Source organism: Austrofundulus limnaeus, unplaced genomic scaffold (assembly GCF_001266775.1).
Source record: "Austrofundulus limnaeus strain Quisiro unplaced genomic scaffold, Austrofundulus_limnaeus-1.0 Scaffold50, whole genome shotgun sequence".
NCBI lineage: Eukaryota > Metazoa > Chordata > Actinopteri > Cyprinodontiformes > Rivulidae > Austrofundulus > Austrofundulus limnaeus.
The window spans coordinates 662,780-675,938 of NW_013952452.1; the positions used below are offsets into that span (position 1 = coordinate 662,780).

A 13,159-nucleotide genomic window follows, 5' to 3' on the forward strand; every position below is an offset into this window, starting at 1 on the left:
TCCGTGGTCAAGTTCAAAGGCAGGTGGAACGTTTATTCCACCCAGGGTGACCACTACAACTTAAAGTATGTGTTGTGGAGGACTGTTAGCCACTACCATACCAAACTGTAGCACAGTATCTGTAAAACTAATTAGGTTCTAACCATTTTTGTGTTTGCTAGGATCACATTGCTATGGTGGCCATTTTGAATCAGATTGACTTCACAAGTTTATCAGTTGTAGATGTGCATTCAGTCATTTGTTCCTGAATGTTTCATTAAAATCCATTCAGTCATTTATGATATATTTTGCTAACAGACTGTGTGTTAGTACAAACACACATACAGTAGACAAGGGCAAAAATATTATCAATATATACTTTTGGCAGCAGATGATTAAAATGTGTAACAAGAAGAAGGATGTTCTACTTTTGGTAGAAAACAGTATTTTTCTTTTAAGCCTATGTTTGTAAAACAGAGGTTGAAAGACAAATGGCTTTAAGCGGCAGTGCGTTTCACTTCTGACCCTCTCAAAGAGACCTGCAAAGTGCACCTGTTTGCTCACACATAACTGTATTTTTACGGCTCTTAGACAACCGCATGCTGGTTAAAAACATGGTGGAGGGCCATTATCCTGCCAGGAGAGAACTTTGCACCGGCACCTGGGCACAGTCTGACGTTCCTYTTATACACCCGTGGCATAGTGATTGTGGCTCTGCGCTCACAGTTATTAAGTAACCCAACTTCACAAAAGGATTATTATCCTCCCCGTTCTGAGTCAAGCTGTTCTAATACCTTTCCTTGTTTGGGAGTCTTTGAAGCAGAATGGGATTTTTTCTTTGTCCYCGTTTGATGTGCGTGTAGGCGCCTGTGGACGAATGATTTGCTTTGTTTCCTCCTGTCTTTGTTCTTTTGTGTTTATTTTCGTGTTGTTTTGTGATATTATTTCAAACAATTTTTTTTCATGCTTAGATTTTGTTTTTTGTTTTTTTACTTTAAAAAAAACTTCATCTTCAAAAACCACTTGGAAAGATGGTAAAGTATTAGGTTTTAGTGTGTAACATTCTGTTATCATCCTGAAACTAATTAGTCTTTCTTCTTCATAGGAGAAATGAAATTACTGTTGTACGTACTGTAGATCTGCATTTCATTTTTAAGATCTAAATGAACTTGGATGTTACTAAATTGTACAAATTGCACCAAAAGAAAAAAGTCTTGTATCTTAAATTTCTACAGCTAGAGAAAAAGTCTCTTTAAATTTTCAGTACTGACGATTAATTAAAAAGAACTGGATGTTTTGAAATCTATACCACCAAATATTTGATTTATCTTCTTGTCATGCTTCGTTGGAAGGTGACCTAYGATGGTCAAAGGTTTTCTTTTGCTAAAGTTCCAATGTGGCGCAACTCCTACATGGCATTTCCCATGGGGTCTCCCATCTAAGTACTAACCAGGCACAGCCCTGCTTAGCTTCCAAGATCAGACAGGGGCTGGCGTGTTCAACAATTCTTGCATGCTAATTGACATGGCAATACCATCAGAAACAAACACCTCTGTGAAAATGACGGAATAAACTTTCAAAGTATAAAGATCTGGAAATTGAAGTCAGCAGAATGTGGAGCATGAAGACTGAAACAGTACCAGTGGTCGTGGGAGCTTTAGGACTCGTGAAGAAAGGACTGGAGATATTCACCAACAGGAATCCAGGCAACATCATAGTTCACGAGGTCCAGAAGATTATCCTCTTGGCAACAGCACACATACTAAGGAGAGTATTATCCCTTAGRTAACCTCACCCCTTTAATGCCTTAGGACAGGGCTAGTCAACTGGCGGCCCGCAGGCCACATTCGGCCTTGCGTGTGACCAAAGTTTGGCCTGCCCATTCATTCATCTCTTTTCTTTTAGTTAGATTTAGACATGTTTGGTATCTACAGAAATGTCTAGAAGCTGATAAAATCCATTTCTATGAACATCCAAGACAGCTAAAACTACAAGCAGTTGAAGATAAAATTACGAAAGTGAAAATAAAATTGGTTTAAAAATTTGGCAAGTCAGAGATGTCAAAATAATATTTGTTAAATAAGAGGCATAATGTGTTATTTTTGTTTTTGAAATTCTTTTATTATCACTACTTTTATTATAGGGTTCTGTATGTTGTCTTCATGGTTAAATGCAGCAAAATAAACTATTTCAAAGGTAACAGATCTTTGTAAAGCTTGGTTTATTTACATAATGACTTTAATTGCTGGATGTTTGGCACCTGTGCCATTGGCCTGCAGTAAYTGTGGYCCCCGGAGAAATTTAGTTGACTAGACCTGCCTTAGGACCATGAGTAGGTCCCGGCTCTAAAAGATGCAAACAGATACAAGCATTTAAAGGAAACATAATAATAATTATAATAAATTAAAGCCCTAGCATTCCTTCATGGRATGCATACCACCTGTCACCTTTCATTTCAGAGCTTTAGGGTTAAAACTACTTTTATTAAAAAAAAGATACACTTGTGGACAACTTTGGTCAATCGTTGAACCTCATSGTATGTACAGTCTCAATGAACATGACGTCACAACGATTATATCTGAATGCCAGATAGAAASCAAGCATTTACAGTAGCCAGAACTCTTGTGCAGAAACACTCTCTGACTTGCTTTGTAAAGTCACACATAAGATTCTATCAGCAGAAAAACGATAATCTCTTGAAGTATCTTCACACAACCGACACTTAATGACTGATAAGTATGGTGAAGTATGTAAACGTTAACTTCACTGATGTAAAGTGGGTCAGAGATTACAGACTGGTACTTCGGTGTCATTGGTCAAGGAGGTTTGTTCAAGACTAAAGCAGAACTTGTTTCGAGGCGAAGATGATTGACAAGTAGAGCAACAGAACCTCCACCCGACTGGACCACTTTGTTCCTGCTGTGGTTTGTTGGGCACAGAGCTCTAATCCTCTGCCTGCTGACACCAAGCAGCCAGACCCCATAATTACATCGAGATGACTTGAAGAAAAAGTTCATTTGAGATCAATTGCTTTGGAGACTATGAGAGGAAATAACGTTATATTTGACTGATTTATGTTGAAACTTAAATCTGATTGTAGGTACTTCAAATGAGAACAAAGAGAAAAGGAATGCATATCACCATTTATGCTGGAGTGTTAAACTAAAATCTGTTTACGATGAGAAAGGAGGGTTGCATAGCTGTTCGGTCAAACCTTGTAAATTATATACAAGACTTGTTGGCGCTCAATATCTGTAAATCTGACTGTGTCACAGCCATTTTTGTGCTAAGGTCGATTAGGCATGGTGGTCAGTTGTACAGCCAGGAGTTACTTTTTCAAATCTCCATTGGAAACCTAGCCGTGTTCATGATATGCTGCAAAAACTGTCCATCTTACCAAGTTTTAAAATCTTATATCCAGTCAAAAAGTCTTTTTGATCTTGTTTTCGAGACAGATTTACTAAAAAAGAACTGATTGTGTAAGAATAATAATCTTGTTTTCAGAATATGTAAGATTATTTGTCTTGTTAGTCTGAATATTTCACTCAAATAAAGTCAAAACTTTCTGCCAACGGAGTAAGAAAATTTTATACGGTAAAAAATTGAGTCAAATCAAGTATTTCAAGAATCTTACCAAGTAAAATTTTCTTACTCCATTGGCAGAAATTTTTGACTTAATTTGAGTCAAATTTTCAAACTAACAAGACAAATAATCTTACACATTCTGAAAACAAGATGATTATTCTTACACAATCAGTTCTTGTTTAGTAAATCAGTCTCAAAACAAGATCAAAAAGACTTTTTGGCTGGATATAAGATTTTAAAACTTGGTTAGGTGGACAGTTTTTGCAGTGTAACAGTTAAGGCCAACGTTTGAAAGCAAGATGTTCATTGTGTAGTTCTCGATTGTGTTGTGGTTGACACTCATCTACCACACCAAATGTTGTCTCAATATCTGTAGAACTGTCTTAAAAGGTAGCTATTTCTTTTTGATGGCAGCCATCTTGAATTAGATTAACTCAAAGGTTAACCAGTTTTAGATGAGCTTAACATGAAAAGACAAACACGTGTCCATCCGTTGTCCTTTGAGTGCAGGCGATAACTGTATTAGCACAAACACTTTGAAAGAAGACATTGATGAAGTGTACCGTCACGCACTAATGCAATATTTAATTTTCAAGTGATGCTAATAACAGAGATAAACTCGAAGAGAAATCCTTCTGTAAATGTTCCAGGTGAGTTTGCCCTTTTCATATTAGACACGATCCAGCAGCTCCATTCTCAGGGAGCCTGTCAGCTCAGCTTGTTCAGAGCTAATGCAGCAGAAATAAATGTAACTAAGTGAAAAAAGGTGATGCAGTTACATATTTATCCTGTTTGCACCTTTTGACACACGATTTGCTCTTCTGAGACCAATTATTCGGCACGATAGCACTCTACATATGATCTATTCATAGACTGCATTTGTGAATTTATTTTGGCGCTCAAGCCTTGAAAATTTAAAGACCTCTGCTCTGATCTTCTGGTGCTAAAGAGGAGAAATAAAAGGAGTGACCAAATTAAGACTTAACCATGCATTGAGTCAAATAAAACAAATTATATTATGACTTTTCTAAAGCTTAGCTCCTCGCAGTGGGCTTACTGCTCCAACAGATGGCAGAATTAGTCTGAATTGGGCAAACTGGTATTAGTTTCTAACTGGAACCACTTGAGGTCAGTGTTGCGCCTTAGTCTTTTCTGTTTCAGACGCCAACTCTCCAAAGAGCTGTACTAAGAAAAATACATTTTTTGTATAAATATCACTACTTCCTTTTTATGTTCCATTCACTGAACTCAGAATATCTACTGTGGAATAATAAAAGTTGTCTGCATTTGTGCCGATTATAAGCCTTTGAAAAAGCAACCGATCTGAAAAATCTATTTGTTCTAAAACGCAGTGTATTTATTTTTTCTAAAGTTTTCTCTCACTTCTTTTTTTGGAGCTTTTGTTAGAAGTGATTTGTCGAGACTCCGTTAACATGAAAGCAGGAAAGTTCTCAGTAGGCTTTGCACAAAAGACTTGTGATTTTCTGCTGCAGTTCTGGGACATCAGCTGCCCCACGTCAAATCTTCTCGAAGCTGTGCTATAAATAGACAGTGATAAAGTCTACGGCTTACTTTAAATATGTATCTGGTGTGTGTGTGTGTGTGTGTGTGTGTGTGTGTGTCCAGGCAACCAGGTCCTGCAGTTTGGGAAGATCGTGAGCACCTCCAACACCTACGAGCCCGTCGCTCCTGGAAACCCCAGGAAAGCCGTAACAGTGAGCACAGACCAGCCTCTGCTCTGGAGCATGGGCATCAGGAAAAGTGGGGAATAACAAGTGAAAGCTCTTTTCTGCATGGCTGAAAAGCTTCGAGTATTCTTTTATTATGTGTTTCTAAAGCCAAAAAATGGCTGCCTCTCATCTAAATATCCATATTCATGCTCTGCTTTAAGCAGATTTTAAACCACAATACTTAAAAAGTGCCTAATTTTATAGATATTTTTGTATCATAGGTTTTTACAAGCACTTTGATGGTGACGTTTAAAATAAAAAAACGTAAAAATCAGTCTTTGGCTTTCCACTTGTTCTTTTATTTACATGGCAAAATAAAAAAAGTGAACAGAATGTAAAAATGTTGCCCTTTCAGTTTCCCCATCACACCAGTCCAATAACACTTTCTGTGCGTGTCCACGTTTGTGCTGTTGATCAGGATTCAGCCACCACTGGAAGACAAAATAATAAAAAATAATGTTTGAAACTTGATTTATTTAAAAGCATCTGCATTATATGAATCAGTGTAAACAACAGAACTAAAAATGACAGCTGAACTTTTCTGGTGCGTTTTCAACATTTTGATGTGTAACAATGGCACTTGTCAAACTAATGATTCAATTGTTAACTGTGTGTTTTATGACTTTGTATTTTTGTTTTTATGATGTAAAGCACTTTGAACTGCCTTGTTGATTAAATGTGCTACACAAATAAACATGATTGACAACTATCTTGCACGAGCTTAAGTGAAGGGTTCTTAAAACACAATGACTGGTTGTAAAATCAGCATGATTTAAGCTTAGATACAAAAAAAGTTAATACATTTAGAAAAATAAAAGGTCAAAACATCCGTACAGTGTATGAACTATCAAAACAAATCCAAATATTCAGTAACTTCAAGCATTCAGAGTTTGGTACTCACACAATGATGTTGTTGATGGGGATGTGAATGAGCTTGACAAAGAAACCGATGAAACCCATGATGGCAAACCCAATTGCTGTGGCCATAGCGATCTTCTGAAACTCTGAAAAAGGATAAAACAGTTAGAAATACAAAGCATCCATATAAAACCCTCATTAGTGTTCAAAACTAAATCAAGTGTTGTCAACCATCACAAACAGGCATACATATGAAAAACTTACCTTTTCTGTCGGGTTTTGTGCATCTTTTTACAAGCCTTATAGAGTCTTTGACAAACTGCCGGCTGGGCTCAACAAACTGCATCACCTGATCCATGTTGTTTGGGCTGCAAGCATAAAGAAAAGTAGGGTTCAAGGAAACCATAAAACTTAGGCTTACTTTCAGGGATGACGGGGACTCCAGTACAGATTTGTATCGCTTCAATGACGTCATTGTCAGTAATCGTATCTGGTTTACTACTATAATGATAAATGTATTATTTAACAGTAAAAAGATGCGATATGTACTAGTAGTAGCCACAACTAAAGAAACACGCTACGTCGACGTAGCATTGTTTGACGTTGTCTTATATTATAACCGGTCAATAAGGCTAAAAATAAAAATAGAACATATACAATGTCACAATCGCTCACGTTTTGAAAAGCTAAAAATACAAAACTGTTATTAAAACCCGTGTTATTTTACCTGTTTTCCACGTAGCACTAAACCAGAAGGCAGAAAGTAGAAGAAGAAATGGCCACGTAGCTTTTCAACAACTAAATGCGAAGGGCTGACGTAGATTTAAAGAGCGCATGCGCACAATGTTGTTGTCGTGTTTCCGGTTTGCTTTTTTGTCTATGCTGCCCCCTGCAGGCCAGGAGGTTTTACTGCAGACTTCACTTGCATTGTGCTGCTTGAAATTTACCTTCGTAATTAAATATAAAGGTCGGAAAGGGTTCTTGGACCTGAGTTAATTTTAAAGCTTGAGTTATTACAGAAACATTAAAAGGCAGTTTTGTCTAAATTTTGGATAATATGCATTTACTTGCGTCATGTTTACAATCTATTAAAAGTTGTTATAGACCAGCACATCTTATATTTTTTTACTCTGTGCCACTAGTCTCTATCCGTCAGTCAGTACATTTCCACAGACATCAGTTTCACCTGTTTCCTCTTTTGTTTTTTTCTGTCACAGCTGCAGTCCCTCAGTCTTCTCATCAGCTCAAATCTTTATAGTCCCTCAGAATTACATCAGTCAGGAGTAGAATATTGTTTGTGCGCCATGTCCAGGTGTCTTTGAGTTTTGTCAATTTCTTTTTTTGTTGTTAAGAAATTTTAGTTTTATTTTTAAAAGCAGCTAGACAATTCCTCTTTGCCTACAAAGAAATACAAGAGCAGATAGAATATTTTTTATATTTTTCCAAATGTGTTTTATTTGTAATATATTATATCACATGTGTCCGTAGGAGCCAAGTGTTCATTAAAGCGCTGTAGCCATTGTTCTGGCTTAGACCTCATTCCTGAGGAAATAATTACTCATGTGATTTAGATTAAGATCAGCAGTTTCTTTTTCTGGCCTTTTTTTTTTTCCTCCAGATAAAGTGAGATGTGTTGGCAAAAAAAGGCTTACTGATATTTTAGGCATCTCTCTTTAATTAATTAACTATAAGGTTCGCAAAACTCATCGGCCGTTTATTGTAATAGCACTGAACGAAATGTCAAAAACATTCAAGTAAATTCACCGCTACATAAATAAAACTATAGGTAAATATATTAAGAATCTACAAAGTGGTTGTAAGTTTACTCATTTTAATATTTACATGATGTCATGCTGTCACTCATTAAAGACTAAACCAGAATACACATATTTATAAATTATACAAAAAAAAACTGACATCTGGAAAAAAACAAATTACATTTTGACACTTGATTTGAATATATGATTTGTTCCTGATAAACATAAAAAAGAAGAACATCGTAGCAGTTTTGGATTATATATAAAAAAGAGAACATCACTGTCACAGAGACACTTGAAAGGACCTATAAAATGCATAACAGTGCTTTAGAAAGGTGATGTTCACACAGAGGGCCCAGTATCTGTCACTGTGCAGTTTATTTGCTGCTTTTCACTGCCAGCTGATACCAAGCATGTTGCAGCTGACCTCCCACAGTTTCTGGGCCAAGTCATCATCGGCTGCCGTCCTGGAGCACCTCGCAGGAGCGCAGTCACTGAACACACACAGGGACAAGAAAGTGCTCAGTACACACGGTGCAATAACTCTGTTGTGCATTCATTAAATCATTTTTAAACATGTATCAAACTCTTGACTAATAAAACTGTCCCCATGTTAGTCAGCTGACAGAAACCCAGAGCAGAGTGTTCACCTGAAGTACTCTCCACTCAGGCTCTCCAGACCTGGTTCCACAGCACAGAAGATGGTGGTCTGTGCTCCTTCCACTGTTGTCTTTGTAAAAATTCTGAAAATCTTCACTGCTGCCTGGATACACTGATGCTGGTGCCTCCACAGGTCAGACTGTACCACCCCTGGGTGCAGGGAGAAAACACTCACCTCTGTACCTGCAATGCACGGACAGGGTCTTACAGAAGATGCTCCAACACATTTAAGCCTTCTTTAATTATTCTATTCAAATGAGATATGAATGTTGGTCAAATTCGGCAGACATTTAGACCTGAAATGCGCATCTCTTCATAAATGTTTCACAAAACTCTCCCTCACCTTCTAACCGCGTTGCAAGAGAACGTGCAAACAGGACATTAGCCAGTTTGCTCTGCCCATAGGCCTTCATGGCATCATAGCTCTGCTCACTGTTGATGTCGTCCAGTCGAAGCCCAGTCCAGGTGTGGGCCACCGACGACACAACAACAACACGAGCCGGAGCCGAACGCTTGATGAGGTCGAGCAGCAGGTAAGTGAGAAGGACGTGGCCTGCAGAAAATCAGGAAAAATATTCATTTACTGTAATTTACTTCCACGTGCTCATGGGCTTTCGTACAAAACTCACCTAAACAATATAATTACAGTAACAGTAAGAATTTTCACAACATTTCTGAATTTTTGATTCATTTAATCTCATGGTTATCTGTGGAAATAAAAACCAGTATTGGGTTGTAAGCCAGAAAGTTTAGGCAATGACGGCCATTTATGCCTAAATATTTGGAAAATGTTCTGCAAAAATAGTGCTAATAAAAATGTGCATAAATGGTTTTAAATGTGCATAATGCAAAGATTGCTTTGGAAACCGTTGTAGGCCTGTGTGTTTCTACATGTGCATCCGGGAGTCCATTTGTGTGTGGGCAGGGACGGATCATTCACACTGACAATCTGCGCCCAAAATAATGCACAGGGGGAGATATTGTCCAACTAAAACAAAACACAGAGCCTGAAGAAATACAGTAAGTAGCTTCTTTATTTTCCTGGTTGTGTTGCCAGTTTGCACACCTGATTTTACTCTGTAGTTTTTATAATAATTCTAACAGGATGACTGCTCTTAAAAATACTAAAGAAAGGAAGGAAGTCAAAAAATACAAAAACAAGTCAACATTTAGTAGAACTTGATTGATTGGGTTGATTATAATATTCTACTGGTTATGTATAAGGCCCACAAAAACACATTACCTTTAAACACCCAAGTAAATTTTGTTAAGAGAAAGAGTTGTTATAACCTTAAAGGGACAAAGATATTTGTAAAACCCAAATTCAGAACTAGTTTGAAGGAACGGTGTACTTTAATTCAAGGAATAAAACTATGGTATAATTTGGAGAGTGATGTAAAAAATGCAGGATCATTATGTACATTTAAGAAAATGATAAAAGTTGGATTGTTAAAGAAATACGAAACAGTATAAGGTGTATCTATATATAAATTGTTGTTCTAGAGGGATTAGACGTTCTTGTCTTTTGTTTTGTTAATAACAGCTTTTTTGTTATATGAACTTATTCTTGGAGAAAAAAGGGGCAAATATTAAGATTTTTTTCTTCTCTCTGCTGCCTTTCATTTAATTTTATTTGTGATTTTGATATACATATATATTTTTCTCTAAATTTTTCTTTTTATATTTTTTTCTTTTTATTGTATATAAATTTTTTTGTTTTGTTTTAATGAAAAGAATAAAGAGTTGAAAGAAAAATAATAAAAACTTACCCAGATGATTGACTCCCAACTGCATTTCAAACCCATCAAGTGTCTTGGAGTAGGGGCACATCATGATACCTGCGTTATTTATCAGGATATTCACTTGTTTCTCCTCTGCAAAGAATGTTTAGTTGAGCATGAGTCAGGTAGCAGATTTTAAACAAAATGTTAAACCAATGGGGGTGGTAGCATTGTGGAAGTTCTAACAAATAAACTGTACAGCTAGGTCTCTTCTCCTGAGTTAAAACTTACTGTTTTGGGGCCACTAAAACCATATATTTAATGCTGGCTGTTTACCTCTGTTTATGAGGTCAGCAAAGGCCCTAATGGATTTGGTATCAGATAGATCCAGTTTCCTGATGAGCACGTTCTCATTCCCTGTGTCCTCCAGAATGTCGTTTCGAGCCTCCTCTGCCCTCTCCAGGTCTCTGCATGCCATGATGATGCGTGCACCTAAATAAAAGAACAAGAGCCAAGCATCAAGAAGCTGATAAAATACTGCACTCGTTCCTCCCAGGAGTACCTGGAACAGTACATAACCCAGGGAACATGTTGATATGTGCTCCACTGCCTCACATTTCACTTCCTCGGGTCCCAAATTGGCTCAGATTTTTTTTAAATTTTGAGCTGTAAGTAAATACTAGGCACCACACGACAGCCTTGTGTTACTATAATAAATTTAACCGAAATTGTAATAAGCTTTAAAACTATGTGTGCTCATTTGTATGCATCTAAAGGTACCAACATCCAATCAGTGATAAAGTCCCCAAATCTCTGTGTGCCTCTGATGACTCTCTAATGATCCCCGAGCTCAAGATCTCATTTAACTGGCTGCTCTCCTCACATGAACTCAGACCCTCTCAGCTGTGCTCGTCTTCCTACTGCTTCCAACACAAACTGTGACACATTTCCTCTTAATGAGCACAGAAAGGGGGATTTGAGGACACATTTATATTCTGACTCTCACCGGTACACAAATTTGCCCACAAACCCTGAAAACATTTAATATAGAAAGACAGCACGTCACCTCAAAAAACAAAAAAAAATAAAAAATAAAAAAACGACTATCAGGCAAAGTCACACACACATTTGAAAAGAAACAGTTTCCTGCAATTAAGGAAGGGGGCGAACCATTAATCAGCCGCAGCATCTGTGTCCCATTACTGAGGCTTTGTTCCTGTTCTGCTGCTCTGAAGCATGGAAAAAAAGACAACTGCTCCAGCCTTTCAGTGAGTCGCATGAAATATAACCCATCATGGGACTTATCAATCACAGATATATCAAGATGAATAAATAAAAAGCTTTCTCAGCACTTCAGTGGAAGAACACCGCATTTCACTTAGTCAACATGTCAACATGACCCGAACACGAGAAGGTTCTAACTGAGACAATCAAAAAAGGGTTTGATTCAGTTTGTTTTCCCTCGGTGCTGCAGGGAGCAGCTGCCTGAAGGTATCACTGCCTGTTATGAGTCTGTACAAATCTAATCATGTTGTCATGATGTCTTTACTTAATCCCATTTACTGACAGATGATGCCATCATTCCACCATGGATTCTACGGAAGCAAAGACTCTGTTTTTCACACTGAAGGTGATCATTTTTTTTGCTCTGTCCATTTTATTTCTCGTTTCTTATCTGTCTCCTCTAATTGTTCATTTTTATAGCCACAAACATAATATTCTGAACAATGTCATCAGGTAAAGTGATTCAGTTTTTCTCTTTTATAGAATTAGGCAGTGAAATGTCAATTTCAGCATTTGAAACGTTCATTGAATTGTTCGTTCAAAAGTTTCAGCCTACATAAAATTTGTTTATCTGTGTGCCTAAAATGAACTTAACTAAAGAGACTGCATTTTATGTAAACATGTAGCAAAAAGCTAAAACAGCAAAATGGTAACTAAAAGTAGCAAACCGCTAGCTAAAAGCAACAAAAGATTAGCTACATGTAGCTAACTAAAATTAAAATTTATCAAGACTTTCTTAAAGCTAATATAGCAAATTGTTAGGAAATGGCTAAATGTAGCAGAACAGAAGCTAAAAACTGAGTGTGTCTGACACAGATCAACAGAGAACTTTTTTTCTCAATCTCTGTATTTGTTTATAGGGAAAATATTTGTAAATAAAGCTAAATAATGTGAAAAGTATTACATTTACAAAAAGCTAAAGTCAAGTCAAGTAGGTATGGAGCCCCAGAGGAGACATGGGAGGAAAAAAAACTGATCCTGAGTTTCTTTCTCAGGATCCTGAGAAAGAAAGTCGGGATCCTGAGAATGAAAGTTAGGATCCTGAAAAAGAAAGTCGGGATCCTGAGAAAGAAAGTCGGGATCCTGATAACGAAAGTTAGGATCCTGAGAAAGAAAGTCGGGATCCTGAGAAAGAAAGTTGGGATCCTGAGAACAAAAGTCAGGACCCTGAGAAAGAAAGTCGGGATCCTGAGAATGAAAGTCAGGACCCTGAGAAAGAAAGTCAGGATCCTGAGAAAGAAAGTCGGGATCCTGAGAACGAAAGTCAGGATCCTGAGAACGAAAGTCAGGACCCTGAGAAAGAAAGTCGGGATCCTGAGAACGAAAGTCAGGATCCTGATAAAGAAAGTCGGGATCCTGAGAACGAAAGTCAGGATCCTGATAACAAAAGTCAGGACCCTGAGAAAGAAAGTTGGGATCCTGAGAACGAAAGTCAGGATCCTGAGAACGAAAGTCAGGATCCTGAGAAAGAAAGTCGGGATCCTGAGAACAAAAGTCAGGATCCTGATGACGAAAGTCAGTATCCTGAGAAAGTAAGTTGGGATCCTGAGAACGAAAGTCAGGATCCTGAGAACGAAAGTCAGGA

The 13,159-nt window shown here is 37.5% G+C and overlaps 3 protein-coding genes across 5 annotated transcripts in view; 1 reads left to right on the forward strand and 2 right to left on the reverse strand.

Moving 5' to 3' along the window:
* Positions 1-5,568, forward strand: part of tpk1 (thiamin pyrophosphokinase 1) — an 83,582-nt gene extending 78,014 nt beyond the window's left edge. For all 3 annotated transcript variants that reach the window (XM_014008449.1, XM_014008450.1, XM_014008452.1), the window contains one exon: positions 5,191-5,568. In XM_014008449.1, the coding sequence (XP_013863903.1) occupies positions 5,191-5,336 (146 nt within the window). In that variant the 3' untranslated portion in view covers positions 5,337-5,568. The remainder of the gene's footprint in view (positions 1-5,190) is intronic.
* A 3-nt stretch (positions 5,569-5,571) lies between these two features.
* Positions 5,572-6,986, reverse strand: sec61g (SEC61 translocon subunit gamma). Its single transcript, XM_014008454.1, has 4 exons — positions 6,880-6,986; positions 6,417-6,520; positions 6,196-6,298; positions 5,572-5,725 (listed from the first exon to the last, which is right to left on the reverse strand). The coding sequence occupies exons 2-4, from the start codon at positions 6,508-6,510 to the stop codon at positions 5,716-5,718; spliced, it is 207 nt and encodes a 68-aa protein (XP_013863908.1). The 5' UTR covers positions 6,511-6,520; positions 6,880-6,986; the 3' UTR covers positions 5,572-5,715.
* A 1,383-nt stretch (positions 6,987-8,369) lies between these two features.
* si:dkey-73n8.3 (uncharacterized) overlaps positions 8,370-13,159 on the reverse strand; it is a gene marked incomplete at its 3' end in the record, with an annotated part of 12,009 nt that continues 7,219 nt past the window's right edge. Inside the window, 6 exon segments of the mRNA XM_014008433.1 lie at positions 8,370-8,403; positions 8,560-8,752; positions 8,913-9,122; positions 10,339-10,443; positions 10,627-10,782; positions 11,461-11,519. Coding sequence (XP_013863887.1) covers positions 8,370-8,403; positions 8,560-8,752; positions 8,913-9,122; positions 10,339-10,443; positions 10,627-10,782; positions 11,461-11,519 — 757 coding nt within the window.

Bases quoted from the DNA above. Each gene is read 5' to 3' on its own strand.
- sec61g (XM_014008454.1), bottom strand. From the start codon at position 6,510: ATGGATCAGGTGATGCAGTTTGTTGAGCCCAGCCGGCAGTTTGTCAAA. The intron at 6,299-6,416 runs GTAAGTTTTTCA...ATCCTTTTTCAG, and splicing joins CACAAAACCCGACAGAAAAG to AGTTTCAGAAGATCGCTATG.